The sequence below is a fragment of the Venturia canescens genome, chromosome 3 (genome assembly GCF_019457755.1).
Source record: "Venturia canescens isolate UGA chromosome 3, ASM1945775v1, whole genome shotgun sequence".
Lineage (NCBI taxonomy): Eukaryota > Metazoa > Arthropoda > Insecta > Hymenoptera > Ichneumonidae > Venturia > Venturia canescens.
In genome coordinates this window covers 6,811,993-6,834,819 of record NC_057423.1, presented here as the reverse complement: position 1 = coordinate 6,834,819, position 22,827 = coordinate 6,811,993, and the positions used below count along the sequence as shown (strand labels likewise).

The following is a 22,827-nucleotide window of genomic DNA, read 5'->3' as shown; positions in this document are numbered from 1 at the left end:
AGGGAAGGGTTGGAACGCTTAACTTTGTGCCCGGCATTATGCATGTGTCCTTTCACTTTGGGTGCGCTTCCACACAGGGCGGGTCGAGAGGAATAGAATAAAATTATAATGCATGCTCTGCTTGGACAGGTTTAAACGCAGACTCGCTAACTTTGCTACTCTCCGCCACGATAATCTAGCCCTTCCCCGCTCCTCTTGCCCCTCAATCTCATTTTCATCTCGAGAATTTTCGCCTTCGAATAAGAATCCGTGCACTCCTCGAAAAGATCGGTTGATTTGAAAATTTGTTAAAAAACGCTGCTCGCCGCGCGTCCGACATCGTGACGAAGCATCAATATAAAAAATATGCATACAGAATTGCTCGATACTGTGTTTGCACGAATCAGCCCGGCTGGGCCAAACTGCCGGGACACGCACACAGCTCTCGTAGCACAACCTGCTGCCCTGTAATGTATACAAAAGCCTCGCACTCGTACCTATCCGGACACACATATCCTGGCGACTATCCGATTCAATCAACGAATCAAGTATGCACTCTACTTGATGAATTTGTGATCGAGATGGGGGCGGAGAGCGGGGAAGGGGGAAACAAAGGATAGAAATCGGCTCAATTCCGCAAGAGCGGTGCCGCACGAACATGAGCTCTCGCGTGGGCGACGATAAACGACGAAAGCACACGTTGCGATTCTCCACTCGGTGAAAATATGAATACGGTAAATATCGAAGGGATTTTTTTCGAGCCGGTGAAAACAGCGTTGCGAGCCTCATCAATGTTGCATGGTTTTTGAGCTGCGTTTTTATCGGCTTGGAGTACATCGAGGATACAGAGAAAACGGTGGGCGATGATTGGCCTGCTCGTTGGGTCATTCCGACGAGACGAAATCGCCCCCGGAGTCAATTGGAAAGGACTTTAAACTTGTTTCCTGGCGGCTTTGCAGTATTCGCTGAAATATCATCGGAGGGAAGACGAAATTTGTGGAGATTTTGGGCGCGCACCCGAAATCAGGCTGATAAAAATCGACGGCGGAAACAAACAAGGCTTCGAAATCGCTGCTGCGAGAGCTCGGGCTCGAGCCCGATCGTGACGTTGAATCCCGACTGAAAATTCTCCCTCGCAATCTCGTCGTGATCGAATGAATTTCAACTAAACTCATCAGACTGTCGACTTTCCGATGTCGAAAAAGTAAAGTTTGATCGCTTCTTCGGTGGCGCGCGTACAAAAAAGTATTAAAAACGAGGAGAAAAGATAAAATTTGATATAAAAGTGTAAGCCCCGAGAAGGCTAAAGATAAAATTGCTTCCGTAGACACTGCGTTTATTATATAACGTACAGGCTTTATCTAGCCTGAGTGACGTATCGTAGAACTCCGCGAGGGAGGATTTCACCGTCCTCATCCATGCCCGCAGTGAAGATGAGTTCACGGACGGGTTATCCCTCTCGTCTGCTCGCTTTTCCTCTGACGCCGCTCCATTTTTTTAATCACGAACATTCCAGCGTAATCAAATATAAGGTGTTCCAATTGGCTCGCAGGCCCGCGCGCGAGTGGATTTTCACGGATAATTACGCGGGCGTGAAGTCACCGCGTGGCATAATTGTTATTGGAAAAGAGTTAACTTTTCTGTTCGATTCGCACTCGGAGAAGCGATTTCGTAATTTTCCGGGGAATCAAGGACGGTGCAATTTAGTGGATACTTGACGTGCCGGACCGAACGAAATAATACAGTTTTACGTCGAGCTCTCGCGCCAGCGGGAACGGAAGGACTCAAAACTCCAACGTTTATAGAGAGCTAACAAAAAGGTCTGATAACGACTCTCAGCTGATGGAGATGAAAAATTGCGCTCGGGACGTTTTTTCTACGAAACTTAATTCCCTAAAATCTTTCCTCCGCTCCATTTTCAGAAGTTTCAAACGTAAACGAGATCAAAGAAACCATCAAAAGGTTCGCTCAGTAATTGATGCACGCGTAGGCGACATTCGAGCCCCGTGAACTCGGCGCACATTATTGACCGGAGAAAAGCTGGGACGCGCAGCCGAGTAATGGATACACAGAATATGGGCCAGGCAGCCGGATAGCTTGGGAGCTGGAAAAACGTGTGTCGATCGAAAAGTACATCAGGCTCCTCTCTTGCGAGACGCCAGCATCCTGCTCGAGGAGGTATTCCAACCACGTAGCTCGCAAAATCTCAACGGAGAGTGGGCACGACGAGAGCCGAAGGAGGAGGAGAAAGCCAACGAGAGATGGGGGATAGAAATCGAGAGAGACCCGGACGAGAATGTGAGATTGTGAGGCACACGGACTCGCGCCCCGGAGCTCTCCTCCGGGAGAGAAAGAGAAAGAAAGAAGGTGTACAAGCCCCTTAATAGTAGTGGTAGTCCAAATGGGAATAAGGTCCACTTGGATTCACGCAAACTCTCGCTCGATCCTCGAACTCGACACTTTGACGTCGTTATCATCCACGAGAGATGCCATTCTGTGCCTTCTTCTATCTTCCATCTTCGATGAGGAGGCTGTCGAGAGTAACCAATACACGGAATACCACTGTCCGCGGGGTCTCTCCGTGATCGGCCATTTTTATAGTAAATTCTCGAGGATAGGAAGCGATAACGGTGTAGCGACAACTGTTTTCCCATCTTTTTGTCTCTTCTTCCTTTTCTCCTTTTCGTCAGCTCGCGTACGTGGCCGATCGACGACGCTTCGTCCCCTTTCTCACGTCCCTCTGTCGCGCCCTATTCGATTCTCTTGGCGGTACTTTAGCAGTCGACTTTGATCGGGATCCCTCGGATCCTTCGTTTCGGCTGATACAGCTGACGCGTTTCTGTTTATTTATCCTTTCCTTTCCGCTCTCTTCTCTCTCTCTCTCTCTCTGTTCGGAATTGTCTCTGCTTGGCGTGTAATTTCGGCAGTGTCACTCGACGATCGAGGCGCTCCGGAGCGTTCGTTAGTGCCCTCAGGTTCGTGCGGTTGGTGGACGAAATAATGATCTTCCGCAAAACATGCAACTCGAAAAGGAGCGAGATTTTCCAGGGTGAAATAACCAGCTTCGTGGTCGAATATAGCGGATTGTGATAAAGCTTGGAGCTCCATTCAATTAATTCAACCTCAACCGCAAATAGAGGTTACCACTTTCGTAAAGTGGTAGGATTCGCACGATCTCGAGACAGAAAGGAAGAGAGGAGCGGATATGTAGTCAGCGGAAAATCGTGGAGTACGCGAGCGTGGAGGCGACGTCGCGCGAGCGATTCCGAGAGCCGGGTACGCGGCTGCTGGTTTATGCGGCAGAGTGATGTGTGTATGGCCGGAAAATGGAAATGCATCTAGGAGCGATTAGTCGTGGCACACTGGCAGGCCAGCCTGCGTCAGCGGATGGCCCATTCTCAGCGTATCTCCGCCGCTCTCTCTCTCTCTCTGCCCAAAAGCACGTGTGTTACGAGGAGAATTGTAGAAGCAGCAACAAACCCGATGATACAGAGATCACGGAGAGGCTGCTCCGAGGTAGAAAGAGAGCGCGTGGCCTCCGTGGGACGTGAACGAGACGAGATAAACTTTTTGCATTGGGCCAAAGTTATCTAAAGAATTCTTTGGCTTCTCCGAGGGCAAAACTCGAGGAGAAAAGATTCTCCGAATCTTCTATACGACTTCGCATCCATTCAGGAACGCAGGATTCCTTCCGTGCCGTTATTTCTCTTATACAGAGTGTGCCAAAAGTCGCTCTGACCGAATGCGTGCTCCAGCCTCGCTCGGGGCTTGCAGATCGCGCTACTCCGAGAAGAAAACTCCTGAAGCACTTGGCTCTCCGATGCAGCCCCGTCGAAGAAATAGCGTTGAATCAGCAGTGGCCAATGAGCCGCGCCGTTGGAGAAAATTTCTCTCCAGAATCGGATCCCATCTCTCGAGCTCGCGCGCAGTCGGAACGCCCGATTTGGAGGAAGCCTGTATTCTGTAACGCGCACTAACTCGTATCATGAGATACCATGTGGAAAGAGCGAGGCGATCCACTCGAGTACGAAGTTCCAAGACAGAATCGACGAGCAGGCAGAGTCGAACGCTCGCAGTGAGAGCCCGAGAGATCGAAACTCAGGGAAACCATGAAGAATGAGGAAGCAGGGAGAATCCAGAAGCCAAGTACGCGGGGTCACACGAGCAGAGAGAGCGAGGCCAAAGGACTTGCTCCGTTTGTCACGCATTTCACAGTGGCGTGGTACGATTTCGCTAAACGACCATCTATCTGTAAGGATCCGTTTCACAAATCGAGGACCATCAAGAGCACACGATCCTCGTGTACAGGGTGTGTCACTTTGAAGCAACTTTAGTCGGAGGGCATCGCGAGATGAATCTTGGAAAAACGGTCGAGTGAGGCTATCGAATGAAAAATTTGTCGCATCTCCCCGAGCCACGCGACCTCGTAAAAGCAACAAACTCTTCTGCGACACCCTGTAGAATGAGAAAGCTTCTATTCTATATAAAAGCTCTCCGGGGAAAGCTCGTGGTGAACTGATCGTGGCTGACGCAGCCGAGCCTCTCTCGATACGTTGTCATTTTTATATTCTATAGTACGAAACAGAACGCTTTTCCACGAGTGCCAGGAGTCGTCTTTCATCCACGCCGCGAGTATGAAACTCGATAGGACCGACGGACGTTAAGGCCTACGAGATTTGTCGTATATTTCCGAAGGAATAAGATACGCGTTCGATGTATCGCGGAGCTTGGACGGTGATGAAGCGACTCAATATAAATTCTCCGCGCCTTATTTCCTCGGGAAATCATCGTTACGACGGTTACGCAGCACCTTTTTTTCGGTTTTCGAGTACAAAGAGCCTCTTTGACGAATACAAATTGGTTTTCTTGAGTTTTTAGAATTTTTGGTTTCCTTTTCTCATTCCTTTTGCTCCAGAAATCCCCGACTCTTTTCTCACGGGCTCCGCAAAAACCTTACAACCTTCGCGATCTTATTCTCACATCAATTTTCGAGTCCGCCCTCATAATATCCATCTCTCTATATCGAGGATCTCTTTTACGATGCAATTTACCAAGTTGAACTAACGCCACCATAAAATAATCATATTATTTTTCCAATAGCCTTACGAGACCTCCGCAGCTCTGCTCTCCTTCTCTTTCCTTCTTCCAACACCCTCTCTCTTCCTCGCGAACATGTTTCATCGAAAATTTCGTCACGTTTCCGGTTAATACACGATTTCGCGACAGAAAATTGTCGCTTCATCGATGGAATTGCATGGAAAATCCTCTCGTGAAAAAACCCACACGATCGATAACATTCACATACGTAACGGACCACCCTACGGAGTCGCATGCATCGCGCAAAATTCTTCTGAATCTACTTCAAACTCATTTTCTCACGGGACATTTCAGGACCTGGGTACTCGAACGAAAGTCTAAGAAAAAATCATCCCTGCCGTTCGACGCAATCGACCATGACACGCTGAAAAAACACTCTGGCTATTCGGTCGAACAAAAATGGGCTCGTCAACGCTACAAAAAAGGATTTTTTACTCCGAGTGAATTTACGAATGAAAATAATGCAAATCGCGAAGAAGCAAAGTCCTTGGAAGTTTCCTCCTCTCCGTTATCCACCGCTGGAAATTGAGAGCTTTAGCTACACTCGGGTGAGCAGCGCCTGCGAACTATCGGGCCCGAATGCACGGATGCAATTGATCGGGCGCCGGTACGATTCGAGGTGGCCAGAGGCCACCACTTTCCAGACGAGGAAGGGGAGCTGCTTACTGCAGAACGGTAAGGCGCGGACTAGAGTATAGATTTTTTGATGCAACGATAATCCTAGAGTTGTCACCACTTGTCGGTGGGAAATGAAAAAATGGCGACGCGTCAATAGCTGCTGCGTTTTCGCTGCGTCTCTATGTTGATGTTCGCGAGCCCTAGCAGGGGAGAGAGTTACGTCGCAACTGCAGTGGCTCCGAGGCTGCAGGCTTGTTTTTCTTTGGCTCCTCGTTTGAAAGCCTATGGAGCGATAAGTTTCGAAAAATGTCGAAGGAACGCGAAAGGAGTGACAAAATAAGTGCCAAATTCAAAAGGAACGTCAATCATCGAGCTTTGTTCAAACCGAGGACCAAACGAGAGGACGACGATGAATTGTCCTATCGACTCGTTATCAGTGCACGGAAAACTGGCAAATTGAATTTGGCCTCGAGAGGCCTGGCCACCGGTACGTCGAACTGTTGCGTCACGACGCAGCTCCGCTGTGCTGATCTTCTTCGTTTTCAATCAACGGGTATCAAGTTTCATCCTTTTACAGTTCCCAACAAAATATGGACGATCAATGACCTGACCAATGAGGAAATCGAAGAATTGCGCCTTAATTTGGACTTTGAGGATGAACGAGACCCCTGGTGGGAACAAGAACCGTTGAAAGCGCTCAACCTGAGCTCTAACTCAATCACAAACGTCGATCCGAAAATAGAGTACCTTGGAGAACTCACAGATTTGGATGTACGTAGAAGCAATGATTTTCAAAAACGCAGAAAATATCATTTTTCGAGTTTTTCATTGAACGTTGGAATTTGAATGAGCAAATCACGAAATCGACTAACGCCATCGACGAAAATCGGGGTCGACTTTATTGCCGACTTCCGGTACGATGACTCTCGACGACCGTTCCAATCTTCAACGACGAATATGCCTGAAGATTCATTTTTTCTCCATCTTTTTGCAGTTAACGAAAGCATCGATTTGTTTCAAATGATTTTTTCTTTCGACAGTTTTCGCACAATCTGCTCGAAGAATTGCCCCAGGAAATAGGAACTTTGAGAAAGCTTGAGAGATTGGATTTGTCGCGTAATAAACTGGGCAGGATCGACGACAGTTTTTACAAGTTGTCGGAGTTGAGGCAGTTGAATTTGTCCAGCAACAAGCTCGTCGAGCTGAGTCCGTCGATCGGTGACTTAGTAATGCTGGAAAGTTTGGTAATGTTGCAACCCTCGTGGATGTTTATTAGGGTTTGAAGGCTCGAGTTCTAATTGGCTGAAACAAAACGACACAGTTTAATAGCGTTTGTCGAATTTTAAGTTCGAAAATAGTAAAAAGATGTTCTAACATGATTTCGACTCGGTAGAATCTCTCTTGCAACGAGTTGATTGAATTGCCTGTTGGAATGGGATACTTGGTACGTTTGGTGAACCTCGACATAAGCCACAATCAACTGCGGGAGCTGCCGCCCGATATAATGAGCATGAGAGGTGTGTTTTCTTCTCACTTTTAAGATGGTATTGCTAGAGGCTAGAAACAAAAAAATTGGTCAAAACTGAAAGCAGCTAACGAACTAATATTTCATGGGATAAATTGTAGAGACTGGAAAATGAGTGTGACTAACCGAACTAAATTCGAGAGTCCGTCCAAAAAGTTTGTAGGAGAAAAATGAGTTTTTGTGAATATTTGAAGGGTGTGATTTTGCAACGAATGCTTTTTACTTTTGCCTCCGAGTAGCCTAATTATATTCTTACTGAATAATCGCTTTCACGCACTATTCTCTCGTGTAAATATCTTTGGAAGTGTGCCAGAGTTTGGGAGTTAAAAACCTCTTGAATCATTTGGAAAATAAAATTCTTCCCAAATGCGAGTGTGTACGCCACGATAATTCTTGCAAGAGTTCACCGTCACGCTTAACACGTGATTCGATTGTGCATTCGACCACGCGCGATTCTCACTCAAACTGGTGTTAAACGGAATAACGTTTTTGTTCGACAGTTCTTAAAAAATTAGACGCCAGTTTCAATAAGTTGGAAGTTGTACCAGCACTCGGTGAATTGAGGAAAGTTGAGCTAATCGTCATGCACAACAATCAATTATCGACCTTCCCCGATTTAACCGGTTGTACAGCATTGCGTGACCTTGACTTGGCTAACAATAATATTACTGTATGTACATACGCGAGCTTTACTTTTTATGGATGTTCGAACGTACTTTTCACCTTTACTTTTTCTCGAATTTCACTCCCTCGGAGCGTAATTATGTTAATTTTGTTGACAGGAAATAAAAATGGAGTATTTGGAAGACATGGGACAACTGAGGAGCCTCAGAATCGACAGCAACAAAGTTAAAGAGATTCCTGAGGAAATTGTCAAGTTACTCAACCTCGAGCATCTCGATCTTTCGTGCAACGAGTTATCCAAGTTCGTTAAAAACCAGTATTTTCTTTAGTTATTCATTTGCATTGATAGCACCGACTCCAAGAATGCAAAAATAATAAAATTTTACGAGTTTCTTCGTTTTTTGTGAAATGGAAAAAATATTTATAGCGCTTCGAAGATCCTGCCTGGAAAAATTCCAATTGCGTTTCCCCCATTGGGATTCATAAATCGATTTTTTCATCTATTCTAATCAGTGATAATGATTCTGTGCAGCATACCTAACTTTATCAGTATAATGCCGAACCTCAAATACTTTGGGATCGAAGGTAACGACGTCAAAAATATCCGACGTGATATCATACAATGCGGCGCACCTCGAATTTTACGTCATCTGCGCCAGAGCTTCGAGCCAACTAAAATTGACCTCAATGAATCGTCTTCGCTCCTTACTAGTGTCGTCAATACTCCTGATAAGTATGGACTTTTTCGATCCTTTTCTTCCACCTAATCAAAGAATATTGACAACGAAAACCTTTTTTTTTGTGATCTGTCGATTCGCCGAGAATTTTTTCGTTTTTTTATCTACTAAAACCATTCATGGCCCCATGATACTGCATTTCGGGTATTTTTATCAAAATTTCTAAAAGTTCGATGAAATTATCAATGTTTTTTCGATTGTGAAGCTTTCCCGCTGTCACTAATTTCAGTACGTTTCAGAAATTCATGATAAATGATAACGAAAATTGGAAAAATTTGTTTTTTCAACTCAAATTTGGTGAAGGAAATTTATGAAAATTATTTGAACGTTGAGTAATCGCCTTCCCATGCTTATTTTATCAAAATAAACATACAAAGCTGTTCATGATTTTAGGTATGTGATGAGAAATACAAAATTACTGAGTCTAACTGGACAAGGTTTGAGTGAAGTACCAAATTCTGTACTGGAAGATGCGAGCGAAGCATTGGTGACTTGCGTCGACCTGAGCAGAAATAAATTACGCGAAGTACCTGAAAAACTTTCGAGCATAGAGACAGTCACGGATCTCAAGCTAACGTCTAACAATTTATGCGTGGTCGACGAATGGCTTGGGGAGAGATTGATACACTTGAGTTATCTAGATCTGAGCCAAAATTTATTGACAGATTTACCTACGAGCTTGAGCAATCTTCGACACCTTCGAGAAATAAATATCTCGTTCAATCGGCAAGTATTTAAACGTCCCGTTTATTGATTTTTATGACTTTCGAAAAATATGCAACTTGGAAATGGAAATTACAAGATGTTTTGTCATTCGCTCATTCTATCAATTGGCGGAATGTTCAAAAATTCATTTTTACAAATTTTCCGAAAGTTCATACAGTCAAACAACCTCAAAATAACTTGAGAACTATTTTCTCGTAGATTTACAAAAATTCCCGATTGTATATACGAAATAACGAGATTGGAGATTCTGATTGGCAACGATAATCAGATAACGGAAATCGACGAGGTGTCGCTGAGAAATTTGCAGAGGCTGGCGACCCTCGATCTTTCAAACAACAACATAGTCCATGTGCCACCTGAGCTTGGCAATCACACGCACTTGAGGTAGGCTTGGAGGGCTCCTAAAATTTTCCAAGTTTGAAAAAAAGGCATTTTTTTCATTTTTCCTACAAACCATTCGCCATTTTATTGACATTTGTATCGTTTATTTTTTTCTTCACTTTTTTCCCCCGAAATACAGGCTTTTGCAGCTTGCAGTAACTTAGGCTAGAAAATGGTGCATCATTTGTGTGTGCATTGCCCACAGTAAAAAAAGAGCAAGGCCTTGAACAGCAGCACGAGCATTTTTTTAGTTTCTCCCTTTTTCCCTGCACGTGCGTTTATCGTTTTGATCGAAATGCATTACGGATCATCACAATCGTACATTTTTTCAACGCACGCAACAGATGCAGGTCATGAAAATACGGAGAAACAACTATTTCGTACAAAAACAAAAGGAAAGGAGTAAGACTTGGCAATAATAAATCAATTTTTCATTTTTAGAACGCTTCTACTCACGGGAAATTGTTTCAAACAACCCAGACACGCTACACTAACCAAAGGCACTGAAGAAATTCTTTCATATCTGCGAGACCGTATTCCTACGTGAATGAATATCAAAATCTAAAAAATATCAAAGAAGACAATATTTTGTATTTATTCGCTTGGTTATACGTAAATAAATGTACGAAATCGTTATTCCGTGAAGGAAAAACCGAAGAGTTCTCTAATATCAATTCCATGAATTTCAGTTTTGAATCTCGTCAATCAGAAAAAAGCTTTTTGGCCACGATATTTTTCTTGGAATTTTTGTCATTTAGGATGTAAGGATGAAACCCAACGTTTCAACGGTTTGATGATGGTTGGAAGTTACTGCTCGGGTGCAATTCTGAAATTGATGTTAAGGAAGATCATGCCTTACTTGTAATTCAAAAAAGCAACTGAGCTTTTTTGCTCTTTCGATGATCGAAGGAACGAATAAAATTTATTCTCACAATTATTAAAATTATGTGTAACTTATTTGTTAAGATTGATGAATTTTTAATGTTATGATAGCGGTTAACCCTCCAGGAATATTTAGAAAAATGTCCTGGAAGTCCGATGAACCGAAAGAGATAAAATTACATTTGTATGGTAGTACAAATGGTAATGGAATACTTTGAAGATTCCATTAAATTAGTTCAAAACATTCCTTTAACACCAAAATATCAAAAATCAAAATTATATCTAGTTTTAAAATTCTACAAATTTTTCAACGTAGCCTTTTGTTACTTTATATAAAATATTTCATGTTCAACACGTTATTTAAACTCTCAACATCCTCCCCTGTGCAATGCACTGTTCTAATAGTTTTTCTTGAAAAATGGAAAAATATATGAAAACTGTGAAATGTAAAAAGTGTTTTTTTCAAAGAAGTGCAGAATCCTGATATGTTTGAACGGAATGTGATATCATTACGGTTGTTGTTATCACTCATCGAGAATAGCACTGATTTGTCCACTGGAGAATTGTTGAGATAGAAGAATTTTGACTGACCGGAATATTACTCGGAATGGTTCCTGCAGCCTCGAAGCAGAAGTTGGTATGGCTTTGAACAATCCAGTTTTCGAGCCAGGTTTTGTATACCCATGAATAATCATCTCAATCGTCTCAGTTATCATCTGTGTCGTCCCCGAATGTACAAGCAGGAACCGTGCAATTGTTCTTCTCATCTATTCTTGTATGGAATGGTCCAGCATATTCCCATACATGAGAAAACGTATGAATTATGGAGACCAGAGCCGATCAGATCATTTCTGTAATGTTGGTGGAGCCCGAATGCTGAATGCTTGGTATAACTTTTCAAGTTGGTGGCTTGAACAAATGTCACATCGGAAAAACTGCAAGTTTAATAGTGAAGTGCAAACATTGAAAATATCAGTTTAATACCGGAAGCTACTGGACACCACAAAGTACAGAAATGGAGATTACTTACTTAGTATCAAAAGACGGTATAGTTGTCTGGCTATGATAACATGCCCACAAAGTACTGAATCCATAAAAAATATATTGATACGACTAAATTTTTGGCTCCGACGAGACAATAGCCAAAATACAATTTCTGTAATTTCCCGAGTACTTATCCTAATGGGAATAAATGTTTGTTATGGTTATCGTATTCTGACAGTTCTCTCATCATTGATTAAACCACTTTGAAGAGTCAAACATTTATTGGTTTACTTACAGCGATGAGGCTCTCTAATCGTTCACAATATTCATGGAGGAAAGCTCTTTTGATTTCTCCAAGATCAATTTCGGATCGAGTCACTATCAATCTTGTCAATGGTTGAGCAATTTCATACTTTGCGCTTTCGTACAATTTCTCTGCAAAAAACCCTGGTCGATCTTTCACACATTTTTCTGAAGAAAAATGAATAATATATTAATCATTGTGACTGTAGTACAAGGTCTTTGAACTTCCATGAAAAATGGAATCGATGATTGCTGCTCAATTTTTAATTTCCGAGACAAAAATCTTATAATCGATATCTTACCAACAGCCAATAGCCCTTTTCTTGTATCTGGTGGCAGACCATTGTCAATCGCTACCTCTATACTGTATCCAGTGCGTTGGTGGAATTTCCTGAAAATTTCATGTATTTGAAGTGGTTCAGATTCAAATCGAATGTCAGGCATGTAGAAAGGTTCATAGGGTGCCGGATCCTGTTCATCTGAAAATTGAAAGCAGTAAGTGAAAAAATGTTAATTACAAGTTTGTTATTTTTAATTTTCATGGATCAAAGGAATAACGAACGCTCTGATAAATGCCGGATCCTCATGACCATCCCTTCCAAGTCGTATCGGAGGTATTCACTACGAGAAATACAACATACCGCTACCACCAGTCGCTTCAAATTACCAAATGCATCAGTCAACAAATCATCCTCCAAGGAATTTCCATACACTGGAAAAATTATGAATATACAAATTGTATTAGTGAATTATTTCAACAATTGAGATTTTCTCAAAATGAAATAGCAAAAAGTTGCCATCCAAGACACAAAAATTGCCTGATTTTAAAGTGATTTAGTACATTTCCAGAGTATTATTTCCTCCGTCATTATCATTATTTTAAAGGATTCTAAAATAATACTTCATTCAATTTATCGTGTATTAGAAGAGGTTATCTTTTTACTGGTTTCATAAGCTTGTTTCACAGCAAGAATTTCCTCATGGGGTAGAGTACACAGTACTTCAATAAGGACGCTTTCCTCAGTGCCAGCTTGGCACATTTGGTCGTGCAGTTCTTTTGCATAATATTGGGGCAATGGAGTCATCATAGCAACCAATAGATCTGCAAAATTTCCGCTGCTCCTCAATATCAAATTCGTTAACAGATCCTGAAAGAATGATTTATTTTAGTTCTAATCCAAAGATTATTGAGAAAAAAACCTTCAGTGATTATTTTGCTGGTCATTAAAAACGTTAGAATTCTATACTTTTTTATAGATTGCCTTGAATTGAGAAACGATTTCCTGGCGCTGCAAATTAGTTCGATTTGCAAGTACATCGATGATGGCATTTTTATCAGTCGTAATTCCCTCCATTGCTTTTGATAATACTTGTGCATCAGCACTTGCATTGAAATCTTGGTAGGCTACCACAGTAGGACTGAGCTGCAACAATAGGAAAAACTTTCATTCTCTATACCAAGACGTGAAAGCGTCTTATCTGGGACAGTTGAGCAGTCTATTACTTGCACGATTATCAATAATTTTGTAAAAATTATGTATTGCCACTAGCGATCTTTCAGACCAGAGACTCAAGAAATGTTTCCTCAATATGCTTCAAAAAATTGGACGATTTGCTAAGGCATATTCCTCATGATCATTCCAATTGTTATCAATTGGTTATTTATAATTATGGTGCTAACATTTTCGTGTGATCACAAAAAAGGAAATCTACGTTTAATAAGATTCCTTATTTGTGGTAATTTTTTATCACAGTTTTCCAAAACTCAAGATTGTCAAAACATTTCGAATTTATAACGACACAATACGTTTCAAAGCATTTTTTTTTAGTTGAATATACTTGATGGACCGACCTTACATTGATGACTCATGTTGTTGAAAAGTCGAGTTTCACTGAATTTCCGACTGGTGTAATCATTCGAGTCGAATGGAAAATTTCAACACTTTATTTTTAGGCTAATGTCATTTAAAATGATAAATCGAAATGATTCATTAACTGACATTGCTTCCCTAAACACGACGAAAACGACAACAGGACAACCATGCGTCGCCGCCCGGTGCTTCGGTTCGAGTGCGTTATTAACGCTAACTAAAACGTGTTCGATTTGAAGTGAACGCGGTGACGCTGGTTGCGTTCACGTCATATTCGACTTGGTGCGATTACAAAATGGCGAAACCAACAAGAGATCTTGTTCTTTTTCAATTACTCGACGAAGTAACACTGGATTCATCGAAAAGTGGAAAGGACAGCGAAACAAGCAGTAGTACGATAACAGAGATAACAGACGATTCTCTTTGTGGATGCGTTCAACCACTTGAACGTCGGGAGCGTTGAGAACACAATTCTAAACGCACTCATCTAAACGCTTGTAGCGTTTACAACGCCAAGTCGAACGCAAAATAGTGCTATGTACCCATAGACTGACGCTCGGAATTCGGAATTTCACTTTCAGGAACGTGATACTGTGCGATACGATGTCGATTGTGCCGACATCTTTCTTTTTATAAATGATGGAGGAAGAAATACGTTAGAAACGTTTGCAATGTTATGCCCTCGTCGTTGATTACTTCTTTTCGTAGTGAACAATATTTTCATGAAATATTTCTACAAATTGATTGAATATAAAATGTGAAGGAAAATTACCGATATATAGTAGTTATTTACCTTTTGAAAGAAAAAAAAGTCGACGAAGGCGTTTCAATTTTTTTTTAAATGAGCGCTATTTGTTCTTATATTATTTCTTCACTTAACAAAAATCGTGGCAAAAAAAATAATAGTGCGAAAAATTATTAGATTCGAATAGTGATAAAAAAAATTACCTGAATATTTCTTGATTATTCAGCATCAGAGATTTTTATCCCATCGTTCACAAAAGAAATCAAACTGAAAATCTTTCATTTCATAATTTAATTATAAATTATAATTTATTTATTTTGAGTATCCATTTAAAGGTTAATAATTTTTTATTTTTGATAAAAGTTGTTAATCTAGATAACCTATCTTACCAACGAAAGTGAGATGACTACGCAAGGCACATTTTCGCGTCTATATATCAGAAACATTTCTACTAAAAATTCGTTTACATACCCAAAAACTCAATTCCCGTAAATTTCTACCATAATCAAAAAATTTGAAAAATAAATTTCATTTTGATAGTACAACTATACCATGCACACAGCAATTCTGCTAGAAGCATATAAATTTTGCTACGGCTGTACCATGAAAATGAATAATTTCAAAAACATATCTACCACGGGTTAACTAACTTTATCAAAAATACAAAAGTAAAAACTAAAATATATTTAATATATTAAAATATTAAAACGCCACAAATAATGTATAGTTTTATGGGAAGATGGTTATTTTTTTTACGGCTCGGTGCATATATTTTCATGCATTAGTTGTTAAAATTGTAGCAATCGGTCGGTGAATATTTTCGAATATAAATTTTTGGATAATTTATTGGGTCCGTTTACGTTCGTCGCGTGTTTACGTTTCACGTTTCACGCGTTTACGCTAGGTCGTGTTTGGACTCTCACCGGAGAATTCGCTTCGTAGCGCGGCAGCGGTAGTGGGGATTGGGGATAGAGGCGTTCGGCCAGCCAATGAGAGAGAGAGAGAGGGACGACGAACGCCGGGCGACGCGCAAGACAACAGTTTCGCTTCGCTCGCCGGGCGCATGGAGGGGGGAGAGGTGGACTCCGGCCCGCCCCAAGCACGGGACTCACGTCAGGAGGGGAGAGAGCGCAACACGTTTCGTTTGCCTCACTTACCGCCCGGCGGGCGTGGGGCGAGGACTAGCGTAGCGTAGATTATAAGCGCTCGGTTCGTACGATTAACGCTGCGCATAATCGTTCGTAGATTCCATAGAAAATGAAAAACCGAAGCATAAAATACGACACCCAGAATTCTACTCTATCCTTAGTGACTAAAATAATCCTACGATTTATTTTTTTTTAAATAGATCGAAAAATTTCATAGAATTATGGATAAATAATAGACGGTTAGACAAATAAAATAATCGGTAGCGGTCATAATGTTATCAGTTATTTCATCACTTTAACAGTAATTTCATTCCCACTGAAGCAAGTGATTGATCACCTGAATTACAGCGAATCGATAAAATAAGGCACGAAAACACAACGTACCGAACATCAGAGTTAAAATTAATAAACGAAAAATAACGATTAGTTCGGTTTTGTCGTTCGTTATGAATATACAATATTTTACCTTTGATTTTTAAGATGCCCTCTTTTTGACGCAATTAAATGGATAAGCCGATAGGGAAATCTTTCGCACTCGACGTTTTAATCGCCACAAAATTTGCGCCTGAATGAATGATTCCAAAATTTTTGTGATTCGAAAATAGTATCGAGGCAAGGGCCAGTAACAAAAACAGTTTAGCGACGCCTGTAACACAGTTTCGAGAGTCGTGTGTATGCTCGCACGCGCGCGTGTTCGCAAGCGAGCCAAGATGCAACCATACCCCGAGCAACGCAAAGCAAAGCAAAGCACCTAACGCACGGTCCTAAAGCCATGGGGTTGTCGGCAAGCGAAGACGGACAGTCAGTAAATCTACTCAATAGTATATTGATAGTTGACACAGTTCCGAACTCGATACAGTTTCTGTATCACTTTGAAGTCGCGCAGGCAAGATTCCATGCAGATAAGTCGGAGTTGCTAACGCTGCACGCAAAGCAATGCACGCAACGCGTATAACCGCAGCTATGTACAGCACAGCCAAGTGCTAACAGTAGGACGCGAGCAACCGACCACGCGTGCACGCAAGCGAGCACACTCGATTCTCCACGAAACGGTGGTTCAGGTTTAGTCGCTGAGTGAGATTGTTTCTGTTACTCGATATCGCGCAATCCACTTGCGCAGAAACGGTTTTTCGACAAGAGACGTAGGGAGGAGTGGGGGAAAGCGGAACACTCCCCAAAAATGTGGACATATTTTTTTCACTTGAAAAACAGAAAAAATTTTGTTTTTTCCACTTTTTGTTGCTCCACTTTGCCACAGTTTTCCCTACATTTGGGAGTAAGAATAGAACAAGGAAATATTAGTTCGTTTGTAAATTGCTGCAAGAGTCCGTTGTGGTTCATCCTTCAAAAAAATGCAAATCTGTTCATATTCGATCAGTAGATAAAAATAATAAATAACACAAAATCATAAATTTTCGGTAATAAATCGATTACGATTTTTCGTGATACGGTGAAGTGATAACAAACAAATATGTGAGTACGAAAAAACTTTGGAGGAAAAGTGTTAAAGATATGTGGAAAGTGCTTTACGATCGGAGCCATGGGACAGCATAAGAGAATCGTGGAGGGAGAAAGAGCGCGAGAAGATTGACGACCGTAAACGTGAGTAACTGAGCAGACATTTTTTCTCAAAAATATAAGTGCGATAAATGTGACAAATGATTTTTCAATGTTATACAAATGCATGTCTATTTCGTTTGTAATAGATTTGTCACAAAAATAGAAAACCTACTTTACCGACGGAAGTGAAGTAGCTACGTAATTTGATTGAAAATTTATGTGGTCGAAATCTTATTTGGCAGTGTGTTCAGACCACGGTTCAGACATTTTTTAAATTATTCATTTTCTCGGTACAATCGTTGCGATTTATAAATCTAGCAACAGAAATTTTCCTGTAGAATCGATATATGGTAGTTGTGCAATCTAAATCACTTTTTTTAAAAAAGAGTTTTTACATTTGGTGGAATTGTTAGTATTTGATCATGGTAGAAATATTATGAGACTTGATATTTTGGGTATAAATGAATATCAGTATTGATGTTTCTGATAGAATTGACTTTTGGTAGAAATATTCCGATAGAGATGTCGCTTTTCATTGGGAGTGGATCGACTGACGGTACTAGTCAAGCGAGTATTTACAGCCGCGATAGTTACTCCGTCAGCTTACTGGGTGCGCCACGGGTCGTGTTTTTCTGCCAACGGATCTTTTGTCATTATCGGTGTTCACGAGAAAATCAAAATTTGTTATTTTTCTTATTACATTCACAAAAGAAGTCATATTTTAAGGTGCTTCTGTATAATTGAGAGTGACTAGCACGTTTCAGTTTCAGTGTAACGAAATTGTTAAAAGATATTGTCGACTTTCATTACATTTTTCGCACTGATATTCCCCCCCCCCGCTTTCTCTCTTTATTCGTAACATTTACGATACAATGTAAAAAATCACGAGTCGAGTGTGGAAACTGTTCGACAAGTGGAAAGTTTATCGTGCCACGGCAAGGTAGCAGATCGTCCATATTGTTATTATATCAAGCGCACTTGCGCCGTTCCGTGTTTATATACACAACGAAGATAGTTATAAGCTCCTTGCGGTCTCGGGCACACCGTCAGGCGCGCGCGCACGCTTCGTTGTCCTCGCGGTGTGTCTTTTCGTAAGGTGTTGTCAACACAGTGGGACAGGAGTGGAGAACAGTGTCCTTTCTCTCTCGCTCCTCTGATTGTGTCTTTGCGGATGTTTTCTCGCTTTTGCGGTGTTGAATTATTTTATACTTTTCGTTCATTAATAAAAAAAGTATTCTACGATCCCCGGGGAAAAATACGACAGTAAAATTAAGGACGGAGAAGCTAGGGAGGTGGCAAGTTTGCCGCGTCTTTGAAAGAAACGATCGAAGAAGCTCGCAAACGGAAGCCAGGGGGAGCCTTTGGACTCTTTCGCGCCAATCTTCGCAGTAAGGTGAGCCCTTTCTCTCTCAACTTTTCGTTCGCTCCTCCCCCCACTCGTCCTGTTCCAATGAGTCGTACGTATGTTTACAATGGAAAATAAATTTACAGTGTTTACCCCAACAAGGCACAAGTACTCAATAACGACCCGAGATTCGCGTGATATTACTCCATTTGCGTTCGAAACAAAGTGCACGTTTTGTGAGGTTAAGTAACACATACGAGTGTAATATACCCACCGACAATCGTTTCGCGAAGGTCTCGGACGTGTTCGCTCCGCGAAGCTTGTTTATGTTTATAACTGTACGGTTACTACGGATATCGACGGAAATTCATTACGACCCAAGAGGCTTGTTGAAAATAGTTTGCGTTACGAAATCACTTACGAAACTTATTACGCTCTCGTAGGAACGAAACAATTTCGAGGTTTTTTCTTCCCCTTTCTACATTCATGATTTATCGTTGAAATACTCTTTCGGCCGCAACTTCTCGAAAGCTCTTCAATTTCAATTGCAATTATTTCGTAGAATCCTCGGATTGAGAAAACCGAAAATAAAAACGATGAAAAATATTCTTCAGTGTGCAATAATTACCAGGATTCGTTAAACTTCAAGAATAACTGAACTTTTTCTACTTCTCAACCCACGATTTCAGTGACCATAAATAAACTCAATTCTCACTACTCTCAACTCTCCTTTCGTACGTTTTGTTCCTGCATCTATTGAGACTTGCACACCCGTTTATACCAACGTGCGCTTCCTTGACATTGCCTGATGTGCTCGCGCAATCTCTCACGCTCACAGTGTTTGCGTATAACGCACTCGGCGAGAATGAGAAGCGCCTGGTGAGACGTAAGATGGTGCGGCCACTGGGGCCGGCGTTGAGCGCGGGAGGGAGGCGCTGGCTGGTGGGGGGAGAGGAAACGTCTTAAAATAGACGAGACTTCGGCACCTCTGCACTCGCCTCGCGGCACCAGTAACGACCAACCACTTCGTTCCCTCTGCCTTAAATCTATATGCATATGCGGTTAATGCATCGATTGAGTGATACTGAATTTTATTTATTCGGAATCCAACGTAAATTCTCTCGTACCGAATTTTTACAATTTCCATGCTAAAAATTATTTTTAATGCCAATCAATTTCGGTATCTTTGCCTCACAGTATTTCCTCATTTCACTAATTATTTCGTGCTCGTTATTGACCCAAGAAAATTTCTCGGATTCCATTATTCTTTACAACGAATAACCGCACAAAAACGTCAATATTTACGGGAAGCTTGAAACGACGAAAACACCCGCGTAAGGCTCTCGTGAGTTTGTACGAATAAATAAGCCCCCTATCTTTGATCTCGAACCAAGAAAGGTCTGCACGAATATTATTTTCATACGAGATTATTATTATTTTTTTAAAACACGAGACATTCGCACGTGAGATGTTTATCAACACGTTGATTTCTAAGCTCGAATTTATCATGTTGCAGCCAAGTTTCTAAATTCGGCTCTCTTCGCTCCGCGCTCATCCTCCCGGTGTAATAAACTTTTCACGACTTTTCAAAGATCAAAAGAAATATTAATGCAACACTCACCACGTCGAGACTCGACTTACTAAATTTTATAAACGGAATTGACTTTCGAGCTATTGACTCACTTTTTTCGTTACATATTAAATTTGGCTTTTAAGAAATGAGAATTTGTCCATCGAGCTTTTAAAAATTTCACGAATTTGAGGATAAAGTTGTCCCAGAACCAAACCTCCCAGCCACGACTCGACGACGAGTATATTAAATCGCAAAGCCACTTCGATAAAACTCAAAAATACTATACGATTTTTGCATATTCTGTCAAATGAAAAAAAAAAAAAGGAAAAAAAAACGTGGCATCATTGGGCCAATCGCAAATAAAGGCGAAATCTAAATGGAGCAGAAGCATAAATAGGCCAGGAAAGCCCCGACAATCATTGGAAGAACCGCTCTTTTGCTCTCTCTCTCTCTCTCTCCTTTTCTCTCGTTTTTTTCTCTTTGCATGTGCACCGGGGAGATCTATTTTAACGAATGTAATCTGGCGCACCAAGTGGGTCATCAGTAACCGCAATTTCTCGGCTTTATTACCATTATTTATTATATTCTGTCCAGACTATTGAAACATATATTACTCGTGTTATTAGATCTCCATGAGATAAAAAAGGTTCGAGCTCGGTGAATAATCGACTTTTAAAATATCGTCCGCGATTGACGAAATTCGCACAAAGGCAGGAATACATTCGAGCGGGTCGTGTGATCGTCTCTCTTTTATAATTTTAACCACTTTTTTCGCATCCCCGTTTCAAGATAATTGCACGAAAATGAGACTTTTTAATTTGAAGATATGACACTATGAAAAAAGTGCGATAAGAGTGGCATTTCTTTGACGCGATCAATATTCTCTTGGCGAATACTGCCAACTGAATTTTCCCATGTCAAAATACCTCGCTAGAGTGATAAAACATTTGTCAAGATTTATTTGTTTTGGGCAATATTGTTTTGGGCAAAGTGACGAGGCTTTCGAACAGGCGCGCTCCGTTCGTTTATTAATTCGATTCAACAATTTGTCTCCTATCTTATGCTCGACTTTGATCTTCTCAATCGAGACGAAACTGTTGATCAAACATACAGCGATACGCCCTACGATGTAATATCATAATTTGAGAGTGGGCGTCGCTATAAATATGTTCGGATGACAAGCGTGGACTTCCTAGAGCTGCATGCGCCGTGCCAAGTCGAGTTTCTATGCATCATCGGAAAAGGCCCACCAGAGTTTTTTCACTTCCTACTTCCCCCTCGCATTCTCCTCGTAGTAAAACCCATTTTTTTAGCTCTTGCTCATCCTCTTGTTTGACGGCTATATTAATCCAGTTTCTTGACGTATTTTTGTGGCTTATTCCACTCCCGTTGTCTCTCTCCATCGAATCTGTTCACTCGTTGATTCCTCTTTCGTATTCCAATCAGGACGTTTCGCGTTTTTGACTCTTTCATTTTGACTCAACAAATTTCACGCTTCCGAAATAGGAATTCACGATTTTTTCATTCCTCTCGTTGCACGAATCTGTAAATTATTCAAAACAGTCAAATGACATTGGAATTATACAATTCGGATTAAATTTATTGCTCTCGATCTCAGAAAAAATGGACGAAATATCCTGAGTGAGACACAAAATCCTCTATAATTTTGTTTATTGATTTTTCGTCTTTTTTCTTCTTGTTTCACACACTTTTATTGTCACACGCACCCACAAACACAATATTATTGTTATAAAAAATAGTAAGAATTATATCGCTCATTTTGAAGGTTTTTACCAAATATATTGTAATTTCCATGTAAATTCTGAATGAAAATATTTAAATTGCCCATTTTGCTGTGACAAAGGTTTAAAAATTTATGTTGACTCGACGATGAACCGTCAAGTAGAATTATTATGCCGTTTTGCTATACTTGGTACTGTTTTCACAATTGAAATTTAGAGTTGAACATGGTGAAATTTGAGGAGCTCGAACACAAGCATCGATCATACGCCAAAGTGTTTAGAAATTTACTACGGCAAATAACAGAATATCATTCGCGATTGTACGATAATATGCCGCGGTGTACATGTGTACCGATGTGTTTATTTTGACATCACTCATGAATTTTCATCGAGTCGCTTCACAAAAAATGTATTTTCGTAAGAATTAATAAATATTACCGATATAGAACTCTACTTCTGTGGCACCATAGTAGTTTTTAGTGAAATTTTATCTCCGTGCATAAATATTAGGCATAAAAATATGAGACGTTCAGTCTTACGAGTGCGAGATGTTTTCAAAGTCTCAGAATCAAGATCGAGTCCAAAGACCGTTGAACGGCGACGGAATGGATGGTTATTTAAAAAATTTGATATTTTTTCTGCTGTGCTTCAGTGTCACCGTCGAATCAAACGAAAAAATGGGAGCTGGGATAAGTGCGAGAGAGCGTAGAAAAATGAAATAACGATTTTCCAATGAATTCGGGCTACGAAGAGAGTGGAGGGTGGAAAATCGGTTGTGGCGTTGGCGATTGCATGCCCCGGGGGAGCTGCGAGGCTCCGGGAGAGGCGCAATGTCCAGTAAGCAGCCACGCAACTCTGCAGCTCCATCCAAAGGTGAGTTTAATTAAAAAAAACACGTCATGCGAAGTTTCTGGTTAGAATAATGCGCTTCGAAAAAAAAAAAAAAAAAATGAGCGCATACCGCAGTATTATTTCTGCACGATTTTC

The 22,827-nt window shown here is 41.0% G+C and overlaps 3 protein-coding genes across 10 annotated transcripts in view; 2 read left to right on the top strand and 1 right to left on the bottom strand.

The window, feature by feature from the left end:
• Nucleotides 1-14,094, bottom strand: part of LOC122407442 (annexin B9-like) — a 28,987-nt gene extending 14,893 nt beyond the window's left edge. The window contains exons 1-10 of one of the 5 annotated variants that reach the window (XM_043413649.1): nt 13,709-14,092; nt 13,104-13,280; nt 12,800-13,004; nt 12,419-12,568; nt 12,159-12,335; nt 11,849-12,024; nt 11,600-11,748; nt 11,161-11,504; nt 7,070-7,251; nt 6,502-6,996 (exon numbers count right to left, since the gene is read on the bottom strand). In XM_043413649.1, coding sequence (XP_043269584.1) covers nt 11,683-11,748; nt 11,849-12,024; nt 12,159-12,335; nt 12,419-12,568; nt 12,800-13,004; nt 13,104-13,280; nt 13,709-13,726 — 969 coding nt within the window. In that variant the 5' untranslated portion in view covers nt 13,727-14,092 and the 3' untranslated portion in view covers nt 6,502-6,996; nt 7,070-7,251; nt 11,161-11,504; nt 11,600-11,682. Of the gene's footprint in view, nt 1-6,501; nt 6,997-7,069; nt 7,252-9,769; nt 11,505-11,599; nt 11,749-11,848; nt 12,025-12,158; nt 12,336-12,418; nt 12,569-12,799; nt 13,005-13,103; nt 13,281-13,708 lie in introns of those variants that run through there. The other 4 variants (XM_043413650.1, XM_043413651.1, XM_043413652.1 and 1 more) reach the window with 4 other exon arrangements.
• LOC122407440 (leucine-rich repeat-containing protein 40-like) lies at nt 5,856-10,339 on the top strand. Of its 3 annotated transcripts, XR_006260204.1 has the most exons (11): nt 5,856-6,181; nt 6,272-6,465; nt 6,735-6,938; nt 7,088-7,211; nt 7,720-7,889; nt 8,002-8,144; nt 8,376-8,576; nt 8,974-9,306; nt 9,505-9,690; nt 9,827-10,037; nt 10,129-10,339. XR_006260204.1 is itself a non-coding variant. In XM_043413644.1 (10 exons), the coding sequence occupies exons 1-10, from the start codon at nt 6,001-6,003 to the stop codon at nt 10,232-10,234; spliced, it is 1,842 nt and encodes a 613-aa protein (XP_043269579.1). In that variant the 5' UTR covers nt 5,864-6,000; the 3' UTR covers nt 10,235-10,339. The 3 variants fall into 3 exon arrangements, 2 of the variants coding, with proteins under 2 accessions (XP_043269579.1, XP_043269580.1); XM_043413644.1 differs by lacking the exon at nt 9,827-10,037 and having other exon boundaries at nt 5,864-6,181; XM_043413645.1 differs by lacking the exons at nt 7,088-7,211; nt 7,720-7,889; nt 9,827-10,037 and having other exon boundaries at nt 5,865-6,181.
• Nucleotides 14,095-18,185: 4,091 nt separating the features above from the next.
• The window catches only part of HDAC4 (histone deacetylase 4), a 91,431-nt gene continuing 86,789 nt past the window's right edge, over nt 18,186-22,827 (top strand). The window contains exon 1 of one of the 2 annotated variants that reach the window (XM_043414892.1): nt 18,186-18,573. The gene's annotated coding sequence lies outside the window, so the exon portion shown is untranslated. Of the gene's footprint in view, nt 18,574-22,579; nt 22,714-22,827 lie in introns of those variants that run through there. The other variant, XM_043414891.1, reaches the window with a different exon arrangement.